The sequence below is a fragment of the Vipera berus genome (genome assembly GCF_964194415.1).
Source record: "Vipera berus genome assembly, chromosome: 2".
Taxonomy (NCBI): Eukaryota; Metazoa; Chordata; class Lepidosauria; order Squamata; family Viperidae; genus Vipera; species Vipera berus.
Window position 1 is genome coordinate 172,063,146 of NC_138203.1, and position 21,950 is coordinate 172,085,095.

At 41.5% G+C, this 21,950-nt stretch overlaps 1 protein-coding gene across 1 annotated transcript in view; it reads left to right on the top strand.

Annotated features, from left to right (window-relative positions):
* Window positions 1-6,655: 6,655 nt before the first annotated feature.
* Window positions 6,656-21,950, top strand: part of MGAT5B (alpha-1,6-mannosylglycoprotein 6-beta-N-acetylglucosaminyltransferase B) — a gene marked incomplete at both ends in the record, with an annotated part of 257,340 nt that continues 242,045 nt past the window's right edge. Inside the window, one exon of the mRNA XM_081320209.1 lies at window positions 6,656-6,723. Within this exon, the coding sequence (XP_081176335.1) occupies window positions 6,656-6,723 (68 nt within the window). The remainder of the gene's footprint in view (window positions 6,724-21,950) is intronic.

Consider the following 21,950-nt stretch of genomic DNA (forward strand, 5'->3'; position numbering starts at 1 on the left):
GGGCAGAGATCGGCCCCTAGGTCTCTCGTTTGTGGAGTTCCTCAGGGTTCGGTTCTCTCGCCTCTCCTGTTCAACATCTACATGAAACCGCTGGGTGAGATCATTCGTGGTTTTGGAGTTGGGTATCATCAATATGCTGATGATACCCAACTTTTCATTTCGACCCCAAACCACCCCAGTGATGCCCTCGCTGTGATGTCCCGTTGCCTGGAGGCGGTTCAGGTCTGGATGGGGAGGAACAGACTTCAACTCAACCCTGACAAGACTGAGTGGCTGTACATTCCGGCATCCCGGGACATTCAAAACGTTCCATCACTTTCTATGGGGGGTGAGTCTTTGCCCCCCGTAGATAGGGCTCGCAACTTGGGAGTCCTCCTGGATGCACGGCTTACCTTAGAAGATCATGTAGTAGCCGTGACCAGGGGGGCTTTCGCACAGGTTCGCCTGGTGCGGCAGTTGCAGCCCTATCTAGACCGGGATGCCCTGTGTACGGTCACTCATGCGCTCGTGACCTCTCGTCTTGACTATTGCAATGCTCTCTACATGGGGCTTCCCTTGAAGACCACTCGGAGGCTCCAAATGGTACAGAATGCGGCCGCGAGAGTTGTCTTGGGAGTTTCCCGGTACTCCCATGTTACACCTTTGCTCCGCGAGCTGCATTGGTTACCAGTTGTCTTCCGGGTGAGGTTCAAGGTCTTAGTGATGGTTTTTAAGTCCTTACATGGCATGGGTCCGGAATACCTCGGGGACCACCTGCTGCCGGCGTCGACTCCCCTCTGCCCCGTGCGTTCCCACAGAGAGGGCCTCCTCAGGGTGCCTCCAGTCAGAGAATGTCGGCTGGTGGCCCCGAGGGGGAGGGCCTTCTCTGTGGGCGCTCCGGCTTTGTGGAACCAGCTGCCGGTTGAGCTCCGGATGGCACCGGATCTCCGCTCCTTCCGGCGTGGGTTAAAGACCCATTTATTTGAACAAGCTGGCCTGGCCTGATGGGGAATCACTTAGGGTTTTAATATTTATATATATATTTTTATTGTTTTTATTGTGGGCAATAATTTAATTCTTTTTTAACTTTTGTACTTTTGTAGTTTTAAGATATGCCCTGTTCACCGCCCTGAGTCCTTCGGGAGAAGGGCGGTATAAAAATTTAATTAAATAAATAAATAAATAAATCTCAGTTTGAATCCAAGGCAAACCATTCAATATCACAGTAGTCCAAGTCTATGCCCCAACCACCAGTGCTGAAGAGGATGAAATTGACCGGTTCTATGAAGCCCTACAGCACCTTATAGAACTAACACCCAAAAATGATGTCCTTATCATCATGGGGGATTGGAATGCTAAAGTAGGAAGCCAAAATATAACCAGAATAACAGGCAAGTTTGGCCTTGGAGTACAAAATGAAGCAAGGCACAGGCTGATAGAATTTTGTCAAGAGAATACGATGGTCATAGCAAGCACTCTTTTCCAACAACCCAAGAGACGGCTCTACATATGGACATCACCAGACGGTCAACACAGAAATCAGATTGACTATATGCTCTGCAGCCAAAGATGGAGAAGCTCTATACAGTCAGTAAAAACAAGCCCAGGAGCTGACTGTGTCTCAGACCATGAGCTTCTCATTGCAAAGTTTAGACTTAAACTGAAGAAAGTAGGGAAAAGCACTAGGCCACTCAGGTATGAATTAAATCATATCCCTGTTGAATATACAGTAGAGGTGACAAACAGATTTAAGGAATTAGATCTGATAGACAGGGTGCCTGAAGAACTATGGACAGAGGTTGCTCCTCGGGAGGAAAGCCATGGCAAATCTAGACAGCACACTAAAAAGCAGAGACATCACCCTGTCAACAAAAGTGCGTATAGTCAAGGCTATGGTCTTCCCAGTTGCAATGTATGGCAGTGAAAGTTGGACCATAAAAAAGGCTGAGCGCCAAAGAATTGAGACCTTTGAACTGTGGTGCTGGAGAAGATTCCTGTGAGTCCCTTGGACTGCAAGGCGATCAAACCAGTCAGTCCTAGAGGAGATCAACCCTGACTTCTCTTTAGAAGGCCAGATCCTGAAGCTAAAACTCAAATACTTTGGCCACCTAATGAGAAGGAAGGACTCACTGGAGAAGAGTCTAATGCTGGGAAAGATTGAGGGCAATAGAAGAATGGGACGACAGAGAATGAGGTGGCTGGATGGAGTCACTGAAGCAGTAGGCGTGAGCTTAAATGGACTCCAGAAGATGGTAGAGGACAGGAAGGCCTGGAGGAACGTTGTCCATAGGGTCGCGATGGGTCAGACACGACTTCACAGCTAACAACAACAACAACAAATTTTAAGCATATCTGTCTATAAATAATTTGGTGATCACTGTATTCTCCTCAGTCCTTTGAGCTCATACCCTAGTTTTCACAATTAATCTTCCACTTGGTATTAATTTCCTATGACAAGTTTGTCATAGTTAAAAGTTAAAACATGCAGATCCCCAAAATTGCTCTCTAAATTTACTATAAAAATGATGATCAGACTCTTGCTTACTGATACTATTCTGTGAATGGTACATTTTCTATTTGAAACTAGTTCCCCAGTCCTGATTTCAACAGGTGAAATCTTCCATGAAGAAGTTCTGTACAAATCAAAATTCATGCAATATCAAACCTCAAATGTCTTCTTTTCCAGCTTTAGTTGGTGAGATTTCTGGTGGAAAAGCAATGGAATGAATGCTAAGATACCTAGAAACATATAGAAAACTGGGAATATATAAATATTTCTCTAGAACTATCTAAAACATTTGATTTCCACTTGAATGTTCTCCTAATATTGCTCTCTGTTCAGGATTTTGGTAATAACACAACTCAAATCACTGGATACTCTGGCACATTTGTGCATCTTAATTTGACTTGTTCTATAGTGTCCTAGAGGGACAATAGGGTAAGATCTCTTGTAAAATGGAATAGTTTTAAGCAGTCCAGATCTTGAAATATTTTCCTGAGTTGCTTGAACTCATGGCAAAAGTGATAGAGAACTTACACATAGCACGTTTAACTTACAGTCATATCAGATGCAGGCTTGGAGCATGGCTTATCATACACACAGTGATGGCCACTGTAAATTTGGGTTTTATGCCAGAGCACATGAGACATGATCTGGTTCTGAGAGACATCTCTACCAGGCTGTTGTCATGGACAAATTAGATCTGGAGTTAATGTTGCTAGTATTAACCAGAGCCACCAGCCATTGCAGGGAGGAAGGGACAATTTGGATGGTTTGCCTAAGGTGCCTGATGATTCTCCATTTCCCCAGCAAATTGGGGGCAGCTCTGTGGAGTGTCTGGTCAGTCTCTGGAACACAGAAGCAACCAGGAGATGCACAGGATTGTCCCAACAAATCATTCCTTAACTACCAATCATTGGTTTTCCAAGCAGCTCTGGGAAGTGGAACAAGTGGAGGTATGCCTATGCCTGGAATGATGCTGGAGAAAACAAGAATTGAATGTGATAGGAGCTCACATTTGAGCTCATTCTATGGCAATAAAAGTGTTGAAGTGGAATTACTTCTCCGTGCTGAATGCATCTGTGCAATGTCGGCTGCTAGACTATTTAGAGTGACCCAGATTCTATTAAGGGAGGATGGGGCCAGAGGAACCAATTAGTATAAATTGTGATTATCTGACTGAGCATTTCATGGATAAAAATCACTTGTGTTCACATTTCTCATGGCGATGGGTTCTATTGACAACTCCTAATTTTGGGGAAAATTGATTTTAGCTTTTTTGCTGTGGTTGTTAAGTGAACATTGTGTTGGTTAAATAACCCTGCATTTGTGAAGTGTACGTGGTGATCATTAAACAAATCCATTATATCCAAGGGTTTTTTTTGATAGAAATTGGATGTAAATCCTGGATCCCAATGAAAACTGACAAAAACTGCAGTTACATAACCGCCGGATTCTGCAAACGGTCATAAATGCAGAATGGTTTATGAAGCACCCAAAATGGGATCACATGGCTGTGTGTGTGTGACCACTGGAACTTCAAAAATGGGTCGTAAGTACCTTTTTGATAGTCTGTTGTAACTTCTAACAGTTGCAAAGCAACTGGTCATTAAATGAGGACTACCTGTAGTGAAGCTGGTATTACAGAGAGTTTAGATCCATAGCATTCTGGATTCCCCCATGTCTGGGCATAATTTAGAAACTGCATTAACTACTCTCAGGAGTGATCTATGGAGGAGGGACTTGGATAGAAGGATTGCAGTTGTATTTGCCATTTTAGACCTCTCAGGAGCTTTTGATTCCACCGATAACAATATCCTGCTAGCTGCCTATGATGGTTGGGAGTAGGGAAAAACACGATATAGTGGTTGAGTAAGCAGAATCCATTGGTAATGGCAGGTGTAGGAGAGATCAGGCCTTTATATAGATTATGCTCTAGAATGCCCCAGGATTTGGTTTTTTCCCCTATCATGTTTAACATTTACAAAAAACTGCAGGGAGAGGCCATCCACTGCTTTGAGATGTGGCATCCCCCATATGCTGGTGATAGCCAGTTGCACGTCTCCACCCCAGACTCAATCTGAGATTTGGTTCTGATCCAGGTCTCGAGATTGTCAAGGTCTGGAGAGAGAGAAACAGGCTGAAGGCTCAACCTGTCAGAGCAGTTGTGAATTCAGAAGTGTATTGATTCCAAGACTGTTTTTCACCAGAAAGACCAGGCTCACAGTCTGGGGATCCTGCTGCAGTAACCCATGTAATGGCTACAAAAATGACTATTGCAATAGTTGCCAGTGTTGTCTAGCAAGTACAGTTAAATATGTTGGCCATTATCTCTAAAGCCCAAATATTTTAACTACTCTCTTTAAAGCCGTTTGTAGTATGGGACTACTAGGAATCTAAGAGGCTCCCTTTCCCAGACAGAGCCTGTGTAGCTAATCCAAATAGTCAGCAGGTGTTTACTAAGGATCCAAACCTTTCATTAGGTGAGGCAAGGAAGGATCAAATGATGGGTTATGTCCTTGTAGGCTCCTCTCCTTTGTAACAGCCTGTCTCCCAAATAAAAATGGCTTCCCCTTTCATAGCCATCTGGAAGGTAGCAAAGACTTGGCTTTTCTGGAAGGCTTTCAGGGCCTGGAGAGCACCTGCCACTTTGATCCATTGTACTCATTTAAATAATCCATTAATTCATTCATAGTTAATGCAACACTGATGATTATTATTTTTATATATTGTTATCCATAAGATAATAGTCTGTTAGGATTCAGGCAGTGGATACATCGGACAAAGAGAAAAATCAAATAGGGAGAAGGAGAAGAACAGACCCTGAGAACATTGTTAGCACCTTTTAAGGTATCATGATTTGGAGCAGGAAAAATAGGATAAAATGGGAACTTTGTCTCCAAAACTCAGTTGCCCCCAGTTTTTGAACAAATCCATTTGTATATTAAAGATGCTTGAACTTTGCTAGCACAGATCAGAGAGATACTTCCAGTTGTTCCCTGAATTTCCTTGAAAACAGTGAACTAAAACAGAGCTGCAAAGACTATTTGCTCTTTCAAATAGTGATCCTCAAGAAATATAACCAGAACATTTTGAACCAGATTTTCTTTCCAAATCTTTTTTTTCTGCCTAATCCTCCAATCGACTAGGGCTGGACTTGATGGGCCACACCTTGGTCCTTTTCTCAAGCATATGTTGGGATCAGTACTGATGATATGAATGCAGTTGGCCTTATTGATTGGCAAGGCTTCTCCTACAAATGACAGGAGGTGGTACACAGCCCCATTCCATGCTGTACGAAAGAGGTATCACATTGCACTTTTCACGTATGCTGTCCCTGGAACTTACAAGATCTTTTATTTGCAGAACAAAAATGTTAGAGAAATCTCCCTGCAGCTGCCACTAGATGGTACCCAACCCACAAATTCTGGCTTAAAGGTCTTCCCATCCAGGTTTGGAGCAGTGCATCCTTCACAGATGGAGACAGTGCAGCCTCTTTGCAAGACTAAAACTGCCTGTTTTGGATGGCCAGGATGAGACAAGGTAGCTGTCTGTCAGGCAGGGATGGAGCCAGTCCTTTTCACGACAGCTTTACCTCTGACTGGGAGAAACCACTCAAATAGACAGCAATCCCAGGGAATGGCAGCTTTCTGGAAGTGCTGAAGGCAGCTTGGAGAAGGGAAAGAGGCAAGCCTTTGCTGGAGGATTTTTGGCTCAGGTGTAAGCAGAGAGAGTCTGTCTGTGATGAGAGATCCCATGAACAGAAAGGGGTCTAGGTCTGGGGGCTGCTCACCTGGGCAGTGGATTTAATACTTGGAGCAAAGGGAAGATGTTGTGCTTCTTGTTACAGCCTGTTTCCAAAATGTGACTGGAACCCTGGAGGAGACACCCCATCATCCAGCCTCCACTCTTGTGCATTCAGACCTAGGTCTTTGGAAGAGGCAAGCAGTCAAGAAGGCAGCCAGCGCTCCTAGCAGGGAAACGGATCCGGGTCCTGTACCCTTTGTGCGTAGGAACTTCTTGGGTCGATTTTTCTAGCTTTTTGCTGGACAACCTTCAGCTTTCTCTGACCATGAGCTCCTCCTAAGAACTGGGATTTGACTTCCTGAACCTCTGCTTTCATTCCTTCCTTTCGGTTTGATTTTTGCTTTTTTTTAAAAAAGAAAAGTTTGAATCATGATCACAGTGAATTCGGATGGAAAAATAATGGTCAGAAGATGTCTCGTCACCTTGAGGCCTTTTAGGTAAAGTTCTCCTCTACCACTTCCTGGGTGTGGGTGGTGGCTTCAAAACTGCATGTGGTTACCCCTCTTTTTTCTGATATGATAATCCCTATAAGACGAATGCAGGTGGCAGAAAGTAATTTGCTGGAGACTCACCTGAAGTGTGGACAGATAGAGGAGGTAGGCGGCATAGCGTAGCTTTCAGCAGCCTGTTTGGAATTTGGGAAGGATTCAGCCAGGGGAGGGAAAGATGTTGTTATTAAACTTCACTGTTATATACTGTTATAAACTCACAGCTGGAGTTATTGCAGATACAAACCTACCTCCTTTCTTTGTTTCTTTCTTTCTTTCTTTCTCTAAGTGATTGCTGATTCTTATTTTCTCCTCTTTTACCGGGGTGATAAGGATAGGTAATTTGGATCAGGTCTGCACATCACTCTGCTTCAAGAGATCAGCAGCCACTTGGCTTCTTTGGAGGCTTTTCTCAGGTCCTTCCTCTGCTGTTCTCCCTCTCCTTTTTCCTAAAATTAGTTGAGGGGGGGTGGTTTGGAGCTTATTTTCTGGCTGCTTTCAAATGGCACTTTTTTGATTGCACCAAATACAGGATGAGACGTTATACAGATGGCAACAAGCAGGAGTGAGAACCCCAAACAATGATCATCTGAGGCACTGAGTTAGTGTTTTCCATTTTCTTTGTCCAAGGAAATGTATTTATTAATTTATATAGCTTGCCTCTCACCATAGTGACTCTGGGAAAATTAAAACCAGAAACAAAATACAGTGTAAACAAAATAAAGTCATAATATATCACATGCCTGAGGTTAAAAAAAAAGAGAGCATACACTTCAGTCACTAAATTTACGACTAACAACCAACCAACAGGGCTAACTTAAGTAATGTTTAAGCTATAGTTTTCAGGAGTTTGGGCACAAATGTGCCATAGCGCTGTTGTTATTTGTCTCATCTAGCAGAGGGCTGCTCCACTTTAAGTGGTCATTGGTGAACTTTCAGAATGAGCTAATCTAACAGCAACAACAAGGTCAATTAAAGAAGAGGCTCAAATGAAGCTGGGATCTAGGCATGCAATGTATCCCATGGTATTACAACAGAAGCCATGGATTGGAGCAGGGTGGGTAACTGTAGCTTAATTCATTTCACAGGTGGAAGACCTGTTTGTCTGTGAATGGTGATGATGGCTGGGTTGGCAATATTCTAAAAAAAATAATAATCAGAAGAGCCTGGTTGGCCTAGGGCATAGTGCTTAATCTAGACATGGGAATGTAGAGCTCTTCAGAAATTTGTGGACTACAGTCCCATCAAGCCCCATCTGTGCAATCCTTTATGCAGCACATTGAAAGCTGAAATTCAACAACTTCTGTGAAGTCACAGGTTTCCTATACTTTACCTGATGAGAAAACCATCAGTAATCTTAAAAAGGAGGGTGGTGTGTGTGTGTGTGTGTGTGTGTGTGTGTCAACAATTGTTCCAGCTGCCCATTGCCTGCCCAGGTCTCCCATCTCATGACAAATAATCCTGAGGAGTAAGAAATAGCTGTAGGACAATTCTGCACTGCACCTTTAGCAGCTTGTCTCCCAGGCTGCTCCTGGATGTTTTCAGAACTTCAGAAATTCTAGTTGGGATTGCAGCGAGCTGACAGTGGGTCCCATCTGGTGCTTAGACCAGACTGTGGCCAATATAAGATCTGATTGGTCATCTCTTTGCTTCATCTCCTTACCAGTCAATGAAGGTAAGGCAAACCTTGTTGACTGGCTCCTGTGTGGATGAGTCTCCCAGTGCTTGCCTTTTTCTTACTTTACTTTCCCCAGATATTTGTATAAAGAATGGGGTGCCTTCACCTCCCACTCTTATTACTTTCTTTGACACTACAACCACCTGTTTTCCCCCCCTCCCATTTATGGCACTATCCTAGCTCTGGTGCTACAATAAACAAAACAATAGGGAATTGGTTGCTGCTGATCCACAGAAACTTTATAGCAAGGGATAACTGTGTGTTCAGCTTCATATAGCAGAAATGTTCTTACATTGTAACTTAAAGATGTTTTTTTAAAAAGGGGAAGAGAAGCTGTATAGGAATGGAAGCAGAAACTGAGAAAGCAAAGAGTTCATGCTCCACCCAGCCTGGACAGAAAGCAAAAGAGTGCCTACTGGAATATTTATAGTTGAATGGAGCAGGAGCTTCTATAGAGGATGATTGTTCTTAATGTAACAGGGTATCGTTGTACTAATCTCAATATTGTTAAAAGAAGAGAAAAACCCCAACCGCTCGATAAAGTCGTGGAGCCCATATTCTGCAGAGGAGGGACAAGGCTGGGCACTGCAGCCGATCAGAACTGGGGCTTCAATTAAAATGGAACGAAGTTCTGGAGCTCCTCTGCTCCGAAGGGCATAAAATGTCTCAGGTCACAAAACAGCAGTTTTGAATGAAAGCAGGAAAATAGAGTTGTGGGATGCATTGGCTGTGGGCTCGGAGTGGGAGAAGGATGACATCATCCCTTCCTGCACTCAGAGAGTGGTGAGAAGTCTGCACCGGTGACAGGCCAAGCAGAACATGGGAATCAGTCCATAGATTGTAAAGACACATCCAGAATGAAGTGTCTGAAACAGGAGACCAGTGTTAAAAACTAAGATTCTCAGCATATTTTTTTTTATTCGTGTTGTCTTGAAAACAACCTGAACAAGGTCTTGCTTTTAAGAGCTAAAACCAGGTATGATCCTTGTTTAGGATTTCTACTTCATAAAACCAAGTAATAATTGACTGCTCATGTATCAAAGGTTGAAGACTGGAGTCTTTAGGATGTTTGCTGTCCACTTGATCATTTCCCCAAAGATAAAGCTACTTCAAGGAAGAAAAAAATGTACCAGTCTTTTGGGTTGTGCCACCCTGGAGTGCTCTTCCCAAAGATACTTGCCTGCCACTGGTGTAAATACTTCGGCTCCAGGTTTTTGTTCAGCTTCAGTAGGTAACTTGGATGAATTTGATAATGATTTTATCTGTTTTGCCGAATCTCTGCCATCATTTTAATTGCTGCATTATTCTTGTAGGGTTTTGCATATTCATTGTTATTATTTATTTCATTGTCTGCTGCTCTAGGAGTTTTTGTTGGAAAAAACAGCATGTAAATCTTCAAAATGCTTACTTGGAGGGGATGTACCAGTAATAATACCAGAATACAATTAAAATATCATTAAATATCACTATATTACATTGCATTTACAATGAGATGGTGTAGAAATATATCAAGGAGATAGATCCAGGGCAGTACACTGATCTGGGGAAAAAAAACCAAACCCTTTCTCTCTCCATACACATATATTGTACATACAAATAATTCTTCTAGAAAAATTACAATGGTTTCTTGTGTCTGTAGCACAGGGAGAAAGAACTTCCATGTAAGATATCTTGTAAACTTTCTTTGAAATGAACTTTTACTGGATTTCCCCAATGTGGGAGCTGAAGACAAATGTAACTGGAAGGCAGCAGACTGGGAAAAATTGATATACACTATGATAAATGTTTAGGGTGGCTGTCCTCTTGACAGAAGGCAATAATGCAAAGCTGACTTCAATGGAAATGTGAGGTTCCCTGGTAGACATATTGTTTAGAGAGGTGTACACTTGAGATTTTTATACATCCAAAATGTGGAATCCGAGAGGTGTTTGAAAATACAGGTGTGATGCTTATTGGCAGGCTACAGCCACAAGCAGCAGCTTCTTTTGTGTGTACATTTGGGGGCAAAGCCAGATTTGTGCTGTGCAGAACAATTCCAACATGATGTCTCCTTAAGCATGAACAATGTTAATGCAGAGAGGGCTAAGGTTGTTTCATCCAAGGTTGTTTGTCAGGGAGCTGTAATTGGTTCTGCTTCCTTGTCAAATAAATTTTCCTGGATTCACCTCAAGGATTCACCTTCCTCCCCAATCATCCTAACAGAAAATGCCAGCCCTGATTTTGCTACAGTTGCAAAGAAAAGCCGCCTGAAATGAGACCTAACACGGAGCAAGGCTAGGAATGGGGTTGAAGGAGGCTTCTCTCTCTTTTTTTTAAAATCCCATTTATATCCCGCCCTTCTCTGAAGACTCAGGGCGGCTTACAATCTAAGAAGCACAAATCAATGTGCTTGATAGCAGGTAGCAGGTCACCAGCTGTGCTGGTTGTGTCATGAAGGATCTGCAGCCGTCAGTGGGAGCTGTCACTTTTTCTCCTGCTGAATGACACCCAGCTTAATAGCACTGACTTAGTAGGTCGAGCTGAAAGATAGCAAGCGGAAGGAAGTCAGGACTTGAGTCATTTAGTTGGCCAATTTTAGGCCCTTGAAAAAGTTGATGCTGTGAGTCAATTTTTGCATCACTTGGTTTTCTGGCACCTTGAAATTTATATATATGCATGAAGGCAAATGCATTAATGTAGGAATACCTGTATGAAAGTTGAAATACATTCTGAATAAGATCATTCTGTCTCTCTCCTTCTGATACATATACTAAGAATCCAACACTCTTATTAGAAAGCCCATGAAAGCAGATTCATTAAACAATAGCCATAGCAAACACTTATGTAGTACAGGTAGTCCTGGACTTACAACAGTTCATTTAGTGACTGTTCAAAGTCACAGCGGCACTGAAAAATGCGATTTAATAGCATTTTTTACAGTTACAGCCTTTGCATCATCCCTGTAGTCATGTGATCAAAATTCAGATGCTTGGCAACTGGTTTATCTTTATGACTGTTGTTGTGTTCCAAGGTCATGTGATCACCTCTTGCGACCTTCTCACAAGCAAAGTCAATGGAGAAGCCAGATTCACTTAACAACTGGATTATTAACTTAACAGCTGCAGTGATTCATGGCAAATTTTGAAGCAGGGTTTTGCTGGTGTGACAAATATTGCTTCTCAGCTTGCCAATGAACATGGGGGGAGGGAAGAGATTTTGAATGCAGACTTCAAAGATTAAGAAGCCAGACCGTGAGACTCAAGGACATTACACCAGATGTCTGGCCAGACCTAGAGATGCCTTCTCATAACAATATTTTTCCACTTGTCAGGAAAAATCAGAAGCTCAATACTGCCCAACAGATACTAGCCATGAAAGCCTACAACACTACAAGATGCAGATCTCCATCTCTTCTCTTCCCCCCGCTCTTTGGGCTTGATTGTAGTCTTCAAATCCTTTTGTAAGCTATCTGAGAGCTTCAGCTACAGATAGACGCAGTAAACCAAATATAGAAATTGTCTGTGCTAGGTGTGTTTGTTTTAAAAAATTTCTCTTGCTGTTTTCACTACTAATGCACTGTGTGGTGTGCAGATAAACTAATAAAAATGCCAATGTGCTACATTAGGAATGGGCAATTGTTTTGTATTGGTGGGCCCATTTGGAACTGGGGATAGGTTATAGGCACTCTCACAAAATGGCTAGCATATGGAGGACTTGCCAATTCACAAAATTGCTGCTGTGATGGAGTAATACACCCCCTTTTTATGACATCTTTGTTTTTTAGAAACCCAGTTGGATATACTTCCAGACACATACACAGAAGTGGTCACCAATCCGTTTTGTAGGAATATGTCCAGGCCCCACGTAGGCTGCATAGTCTATTTTTAAATAAAAAAAGCCAAAATACTGCAGCACTCAAGATATTAGACGGGCTGGGCAGTGTTCATATGTTGATATGTAAGTCCACTCATAATCATGGAAGTTCCCTGTGTGATATTGGCCCTTTCAACAAAACCCACCTCACAGAGTTGCTAATCTGAGTTAAAGCAATAGATCTTGAACAAAAAAAAGATAATAAATAAATAAACACACGCTCAAGGAACAGATTGACATCTTTCTTCACAGTCTGCCAGTGTTCCATTTATTTATTCTCTTTTGTATAATCAAAACATATCAGAAACAAAGTCGGATGGCTCATTAGATTAAATGTACTTCAATTATTCTGATTGGTGTAACACACCCTTCCCTTACTTGTGCATTATGAGTGTGTAGCCTACACAATTGCTAAGGTTGTTGGAAAGAGTTATAGGAAAACACTGGGGGGTATTTGTTGTAGGCAGCAACAGTCAATTTTCACATTTGACCAAATTGAAAGATGTTGGCAGTAGCCCCAGTTTTATTATTACCTAATGCTGGCCTTTAGCCTGCTATGGCAGAAACTCTTTTCCTTCTTACCTCTCTTAAAATCGTTGCATAAGGAAGCATCTACTTTCCTCACCCCTTCCCTTTGACTAAATAACAACAACAACAACAACAATAGAGTTGGAAGGGACCTTGAAGGTCATCTATTCCAACCCCCTGCTCAGGCAGGAAACTCTATACCATTTCAGACAAATGGCTGTCCAGTCTCTTCTTAAAAACTTCCAGTGTTGGAGCATTCACAGCTTCTAGAGGCAGGTTGTTCCACTGGTTAATTGTTCTAACTGTCAGGAAGTTTCTCCTTAGTTCTAGGTTGCTTCTCTCCTTGACTAGTTTCCATCCATTGTTTCTTGTCCTGCCTTTGGGCGCTTTGGAGAATAGCTTGAGTCCCTCCTCTTTGTGGTAGCCCCTGAGATATTGGAAGACTGCTATCATGTCACCCCGCTAGTCCTTCTCTTCATTAAAATAGACATACCTTAAAGCTTAATAGTTCTCCTGTGATCTTGTTTGAAAGAGCCTACATGTGGGAAAACTAAGGCACATTATGATAATATTGTATTGGCACTTTATTTCCCTTTCCTTCCTTCTTATTATTATATGCACTCTTTTCTTCCTGATTGAAAGAGAACTGATTGTTTCATCTGGATTGACATTTAAGGGACTGTCCACATTGGCTTTCTATATTTCCCCACCTGAAGGGAGAATTTCAAAAGAATATATTCTCCCCTTGTTGTGGCTGTCAGTGGAATTATCCAAAGTCAGCCTGTCTCTTAACATTGCTCAGATGAGCAAACTCTTCCATTTGTGATGCTTTTTAAAACTTCCTTGGAGTAATGTTAGGAATTAAGAAAATGTAGCAGGAGAGAGGTTCAACCATGAGTATGTGGTTGTTTTGGCTTCTTAATTGTCTGATCATCATGTTAACTTACTCTAGTTCCCCTAATGGAGAATATCCGTGGCACTGCAGCTTCATTCTACTAAAATGCTCATGCAGTTTTGACTTTTTTCATTCTATAATGAGATTCTATCTAGACTAGGCAACTGTTATTTCCCCCCCCCCTTTCACTTAATCATGAAGGTTTTCTTTTTCTCCTCCTCACTCCTCTAATGGTCTTAAGTAGTAATTAAATGCAGTGTTTAACAATCACTTCTTGCTAAATTATAATTATGAGAATTCAAATGCATAAACATGCTTTTACATAATAATAAGTTTCTTATCAATGGGAAGAATTTGAAGAAACTTTAGGGAAAGAAAAGCAGAAACTGTCCAAATCAGCCTTTCTCATCTGGAGCTCCATGGTACCCTCAGACTCTGTGAGAAGTTGCTGGGGGTTCCACAAAATATTGTGACCGAAAACCCCCCTCAATACAATGTTTTTTGAACTTCATGTGCTATGCCATGCTAATGTTCACATGGGTGGGAATTTTTACATGGCACAATTTATTGATCACACTCACATACTGTAAGCTGTAGATATAAAAATTATTATGCAGGGGGTCTCTGACACCTAAACATGAGTTCCTTCAGGATAAAAAGATTGAGAAAGTGTCAGCTCCAGTAATAGATCACTCCACAGGAAAATTAGAACTACCCTACCAAAAGGGGTGCCAGAAATGACAGGCAAAATTCTCCAATCCCTAGGAATAAGCAATGGCTCAGAAACCCACAGCCACATTCTGCCAGAAATTATCCAGTGCCAAAGACGAGATACAGGAGGATGAAAAAAACAATGTAATCTACAAAATCAACTCTAACGACTGCAACCAATTCTATGTGGGACAAACATCATGTCAATTAAAAACCAGGATCCACGAACACCAGCTGGCAGTCAAACACCGGAGCCCAAAACCTTAACCTCTAACCACACACGCACCAAATGACACTAGTTCGATTGGAGCAACACTAAAGTCATCGGCCACGCTACCACTCATGTGAGTTCATCAAAGCCTGACCCTCCACAAGCAATTCCATCAACAGACACACTGACCTACAACCAGCCTACAAACCCCTCAGAATCCAAATCAACCGCACAGCCAGCCAGAGTCAGCCCCAACCCTCAATCAACCCATGCAAGTCTCCTCCCACACACCAGCAGTTCACTTTCCAGTGACCCTGACTTGATGTAACCTCCCCATCACAAGACCCATCCCAAGCCTCTCACTGATGACTCACACCTGACCCATCACAAGACCCTCACTTGACATAACCTGAAGCCCGTATAAACAGAAGAACACTGACACTGACATCCCCTGAACTCTGCTGAAGATGTTACCTAGGCTGGTAATGAAACATTTGGAAACCAACCCACAAGCTTAGAGAACGAACCTTCACCCTCAATTAGAACTACACTTTGTAGTGGGTTATTATAATGGAATCTTACAAGCCTGATTGGGTTTTATCTCCCCTCCTCCTTATGCCCCAGTGACTCAGGAAGGAGCCTGTCTGTGTCACTTTCAAAATGCTATCTTGCTTGTCAGGACTTAAAGAATATTTCAGCCCTCTTTGCTTATGGAATAATTTTTGCATTTCTATCAAGGATGTCTCCCTTATTTTCTACAAGTGGTCCTCGCCTCGCCACTCATTCAGTGATCAGTATTGAATGAGTGGTACTTATGATCCGTCCTTGTACTTAGATCGCTTGCAGTGTCCCTGTGGTCACTAGTTCTTTACTGTCTTCCTACAAGTAAAGTCATTGGGAAAGTAAGCAGGAAGTTGCAAATAGCAAGCACACAATGTCGTTGTTTAACAATACATGGTGATTCACTTACAGCAATAACCAAAAGGGCTGGAATTTCCAATGCTAAGCAGCACAGTCACATGACATCATATTTTACAATTGCATTGCACAGCCACAGAAATTCTATAGTCATTAAGCGATTAATGACTATAGTCATTAATTATACTCATTAAGCGAGGACTACATGTACAGAATGGCTAATCCAGAAAATGGAAGACTCTTTCCCATATGGCTATTGCTACATTCATAGTTTTGCAAGAAGTCTGCGTCTCACCACAGTCAGTAAACTGAGTACAGAAATCAAATGCTCATAGATCCTCTCATTGTGAAATGCAATATTCTAATTGGTGAAAATTTCAGTTCATTATTCTTAAAGATTTATCCACACAGCAGGTTCTCCTGCTGCTAATATAGCAGTAGCACTTAGACTTATATACTGCTTCATAGTGCTTTACAGCACTCTCTAAGTGGTTTACAGAATCAGCATATTGCCCCCAACAATCTGAGTCCTCATTATGCTGACCTTGGAAGGCTGAGTCAACCTTGAGCCCTTCAGGATTGAACTCCCAGCAATGAGCAGACTCAGCCTGCAATACTGCATTCTAACCACTGCGCCACCAGGGCTCTTAATCCAGTAATCCAGAAGTACGCTGTCTCACACAATCTGTTAAATCATGATAGGGTTTGCTTAGCTTTGCCCTAGTATCTATGTAGCTGCAACCATTGGATTATAAGCATGATAGCTTGGGAAGTCTGGTTGCTGAAGACCATACATCTTAGTGTTGCCAAGGCTGACACACATTGTACTAGAGCAGGGGTGTCAAACTGCTGGCCTGCGGGCCGGATGCATCATAGCAAAACCGTGCCCACCCCATTGCCGTCAATGGCAAAAAAGTCGTAACATGTCACAACACATCATGTGACGTTGAGAGTTTGACACTAGAGGAAGGTTGTCTGGTCTTTTCAGACAAAGAAACTTCCGTTATAAGGAGAGTGTAGAAATCAGAAAACTACACCAGTGCTTCACTAACATTTTAGTTCTATGACATCTGTTTCAAAACATTTCACCCTCAGTAATTTTGCTAAAAACTCACCTGCTTGAATAACTTTCAAGCAGGGTCTTCTAACCTTATATCACTTTCAGCTACAAAGTTTAAAAAGTCAACTTCATGACTTTCTAACAATGTTAAGAAATTAGCATATGCAACAACTCCAGCCTGGATCTCCCTCAGGTTGGCATAACTGAGTGTTTTAATAAACCATGCTCTGCTTTGAATAGGGTTTTTTCCCCATATTTTCTTCATTCTTAGGTCTTTAGGGGGAAAAAAACCCTTACATTAAGAGGTTTAGATATAGCAAATCAAATGCTCCATTTAAAATTGCCAGTACTTTATTCTGAAATGGGATAAGATATAAGTATTGGAATGGCACAGATCTCCATGCTTCTGCTCATATGGAGTGGGATTTCAATGCTCATATGGCTCAGTCAGCTTCTGGTAATTAAGGAAATGGAAATCTATCTCATTTAGCACTTATGGGGACTATCACTAGACAGAAGAGAAATGGAAAAGTAACCAGTTTTAATTTGGAACCTGGACTCAGATCGGCTCTTGTTTGTGGAAGGAAAAAAACAGCAATGAACTAAATCTGCTGTGTAGTAAAGGAAGCTCTTTGCTGCAGTAATTTTATTTTCTTAACTGAATGAAAATGTTACGAACTGACCTAAATTGAAATGGCCACTTATGTGAGAAAATTGATACAGGGTTCAGGTTTTCTCCTCTGGGTCAGTTGAGTGCCTTCCATTTGTCCAGCTTTCGCTGAGCCCGAGGGCACACTTTCACGTGGCTGCCATCGTTCATTTCCCCCAACCCTCAGAAGAAGAAGTTGGAAGAGATGACTTGTGATTTCTTCATTTTTCCTGGCTTGTTGAAAACAAAGAGGAAAATCACTGCTGTGTCTAGAATTGCTGCAGATGCTGTTGCAACAAAAATTTCTCTTACTTCTGCTGGATTCAGAAGGAAAGGAAAGAGGAAAGGAGAAAAAGAGAGAGAGAGAGAGAGAAAAAAACCTGTGTGTTTCTTTGAACACTGCTCAACTCCTGGAAAAGAAGAGGGAAACTGGCAATCTGCTTGTCAATTTTACTATTCTCCATTTTTTACAGGCTACAGAATAGACAGTGAGGGCCAACCTTTTAGAGACCGAGTGCCCAAACTGCAACCCCAAACCCACTTATGTATCGTTGGGTGCTGGGCGGGCATGGACCATTGGGTGGGCGTGGCCAATTGGGTGGGCGTGGCTGCGGTGGTAACGGCAGACTGGGTGGGACTAAAAAGTTCAATCAATCAATTCCAACTTTGCGAGATCTATTTTTTCCCCCGCAAGAAGTTGAAATTGATTGATTGAACCTTTTTTTTTTTGCATACGGCAGCGGAGGCCTAAAGCGAAAAGGTTTTATAAAACCCAGCTGAAGGCCTAGGACTGGGGTGATGGCGTGCGTGCTCACAGAGAGGGCTCTGCGTACCACCTGTGGCACACGTGCCATAGATTCGCCACCATGGGAATAGGACATCACCAGATGGCAGGAAAAATCAGAGAGCTGCAGTAAGGCTGTAGGCTTACTTTTTCAGAGGTTTTACCAGTGTATAAGGACCAAAATGGAAAAGGCCAGCGTATAGCAGAATTTAATATGTGGCTAAAGGAGTGGTGTAAAGGAGAAGGCTTTGGTTATATTAGTCATGATGTCTGTAGCTGGTCCAATGAAAAAATGTATAAAAGAGATGGTCTGCATCCATCCAAGAAAGGGACTGAGTTACTTGGCAATAAAATCACAGCTTTTTTTGGAGGAACATTTAAACTAAATAATGGGGATAGTGAGTTAATTGATACAGTACATCACTGTCCCCGGCAATCTAAGAAAATAGGGGAAGCCAGGCACCACACATGTTATGCAGCAAGTAAACACAGCATCAGTCATAAAGGACTCAAATGTCTATACACTAATGCACAGAGTATGAACAGTAAGCAGGGTGAACTAGAAATTCAGGTAAATGAGGGCAGATATGATATTGTTGCCATTACGGAAACATGGTGGGACGAAACCTACAAATGGAACACACAGCTAGAGGGATTTAAACTATTTAAAAGAAACAGACTAAACAAAAGAGGAGGAGGAGTTGCTCTCTATATAAGAAATAACTTTATCTCTACAGAAATAGAGCACAACAATGACGAAAACTGTAAACCTGAAAGCATTTGGGTCAATATAAAAGGGGAAAAAATGACATTGCCATAGGTGTATACTATAGGCCACCCAACCAAGCAGAGGAAATAGATGAACTTTTTGCTAGTCAGCTAACTAAGGTATGTAAGAAGCACATCACAATAGTAATGGGGGACTTTAATTACCCTGATATCAACTGGGAGACAAACTCTGCACCGAGTGGAAGATCAAACAGATTCCTGTCAAACCTAGCAGACAACTTTCTCTCCCAAAAAGTAGAGAAGGGAACTAGGGGATTAGCCATATTGGATTTAATTCTCACTAACAGAGATGAAATGATAGAAGGTGTCGAAGCCACAGGAACCTTGGGGGGAAGTGATCATGCAATATTGGAATTCAACATTCTGGAGGCACAAGCAATAGAACACAGCCAAACTAGAGTCTTGGACTTTAAAAGAGCTAATTTCAATAAACTTAGAGAGACCATGGGAAGAATTCCATGGATGAGAATCCTAAAGGGGAAAACAACTCAAGAAGCTTGGGAAATTTTGAAAAGTGAGATAATAAAGGCCCAGTCTAGTACAATACCAACAAAGAAGAAAAATAACAGCTCTCAAAATAAACCAGCATGGCTGCATAAAGAACTCTCTGATAAATTGAAAGATAAAAAGGACAAGTATAAGAATTGGAAAGAGGGGCACATAACTAAGTCAGAATATCAGCAAATAGCCCGTGCCTGCAAAGATGAAGTGAGGAAAGCTAAGGCTCAAAATGAACTTTGACTTTGCGACCAAAGTCAAAAATAACAAAAAAAGCTTCTTTCAACATATAAAAAACAAGAAAAAAGTTAAGGAAATGATTGGTCCATTAGTGGGGGAAAGTGGCAAGAAGGTGACAAGCAATAGGGAGAAAGCAGAACTATTTAATTCGTTTTTTGCATCTGTCTTTACACAAAGGGAAAAAACAGTCCAACCTACCCAAACCAGTACCATAAAAAACAGAATAGAAACGCAAGTTAAGATAGGCAAGAAAATGGTAAGTGAGCACCTGTCCAGCCTAGACGAGTTCAAATCACCAGGACCAGATGGATTACACCCCAAGGTTCTCAAGGAACTGGCAGACGTGATCTCAGAACCACTGAACTATATTTTTCAAAGATCCTGGAGCACTGGGGAACTACCAGAGGACTGGAAGAGAGCTGATGTAGTTCTTATCTTCAAAAAAGGGGAAAAAATAGATCCAGGAAACCACAGACCCATCAGCCTGACCTCAATACCTGGGAAGATTCTGGAAAAGATAATCAAACAACAAATCAGCGAACACCTTGATGCAAACAAAGTCATCACTAAAAGTCAACATGGGTTTGTCAAAAACAGATCATGCCAGACAAATCTTATTACATTCTTTGACCAAGTGACAAAATTAGTGGACCAGAGGAACGCTGTAGATATAATTTACTTGGACTTCAGTAAGGCATTTGATAAAGTAGATCACAACCTACTACTTGATAAGATAGAAAAATGTGGGTTAGATAGCATTACCACAAGATGGATTCGTAGCTGGCTGACAGGCCGTACTCAGCGTGTGGTCCTCAATGGAACCGCATCTACATGGAAGGAAGTGTGTAGTGGGGTGCCCCAGGGCTCTGTTCTGGGCCCAGTGCTCTTCAATATCTTCATTAACGATTTGGATGAGGGGATAGATGGGGAACTCATCAAATTTGCAGACGACACCAAGCTGGCAGGAATAGCCAATACTCCAGAAGATAGGCTTAAGATACAGAAGGATCTGGACACACTCGAACACTGGGCACTATCTAACAAAATGAAATTCAATGGTGAAAAAAGTAAGGTTCTACATTTAGGCAGGAAAAATCAAATGCATAGGTATAGTATAGGTGGTACCTTGCTCAATAGTAGTAACTGTGAGAGGGATCTCGGAGTCTTAGTAGACAATCACTTCAATATGAGCCAGCAGTGTGCTGCAGCTGCCAAAAAAGCCAACACAGTGCTAGGCTGCATTAACAGAGGGATAGAATCAAGATCAAATGAAGTACTAATACCACTTTACAATGCTTTGGTAAGGCCACACCTGGAATACTGCATCCAGTTTTGGTCACCACGATGTAAAAAAGATGTCGAGACTCTAGAAAGGGTACAGACAAGAGCAACCAAGATGATTAGGGGGCTGGAGGCTAAAACATATAGGGAACGGTTGCTGGAATTGGGTATGTGTAGTTTAATGATGAGAAGGGTGAGGGGTGACATGATAGCAGTGTTCCAATATCTCAGGGGCTACCACAAAGCAGAGGGAGTCAAGCTATTCTCCAAAGCACCTGAAAGCAGGACAAGAAGCAACGGATGGAAACTAGTCAAGGAGAGAAGCAACCTAGAACTAAGGAGAAACTTCCTGACAGTTAGAACAATTAACCAGTGGAACAACCTGCCTCCAGAGGTGGTGAATGCTCCAACACTGGAGGTTTTTAAGAAGAGACTGGACAGCCATTTGCCTGAAATGGTATAGGGTTTCCTGCCTGAGCAGGGGGTTGGACTAGATGACCTCCAAGGTCCCTTCCAACATTATATTATATTATATTATATTATATTATATTATATTATATTATATTATATTATATTATATTATATTATATTATATTATATTATATTATATTATATTATATTATATTATATTATATTATATTATATTATATTATATTATATTATATTATATTATATTATATTATATTATTATATTATATTATATTATATTATATTATATTATATTATATTATATTATATTATATTATATTATATTATATTATATTATATTATATTATATTAAGAATGGGATTGGTCTGACTGTAGGACTTCATCTATCATCTCTAGCTTATTTCTTGTGTTCCTTCTCCTGCACCCCATTCTGTCATAACCGGATAAAAACATACATGTGACTGGTATTATAAAGGGAACTAAATCATAAGAAACACTTTTATGAAGGAATTCTGACCCCTTCCTTCTGTTTACATGCCACAAAGAATCTCCCTGCTCCATGCAGGAGATAAGAGAGGATGGGTTGAGCTCTTGTTAGTCCACCATTTCAGCCTTGCATTAAACCAATAAGGATCATAAAGTATAGGGATATG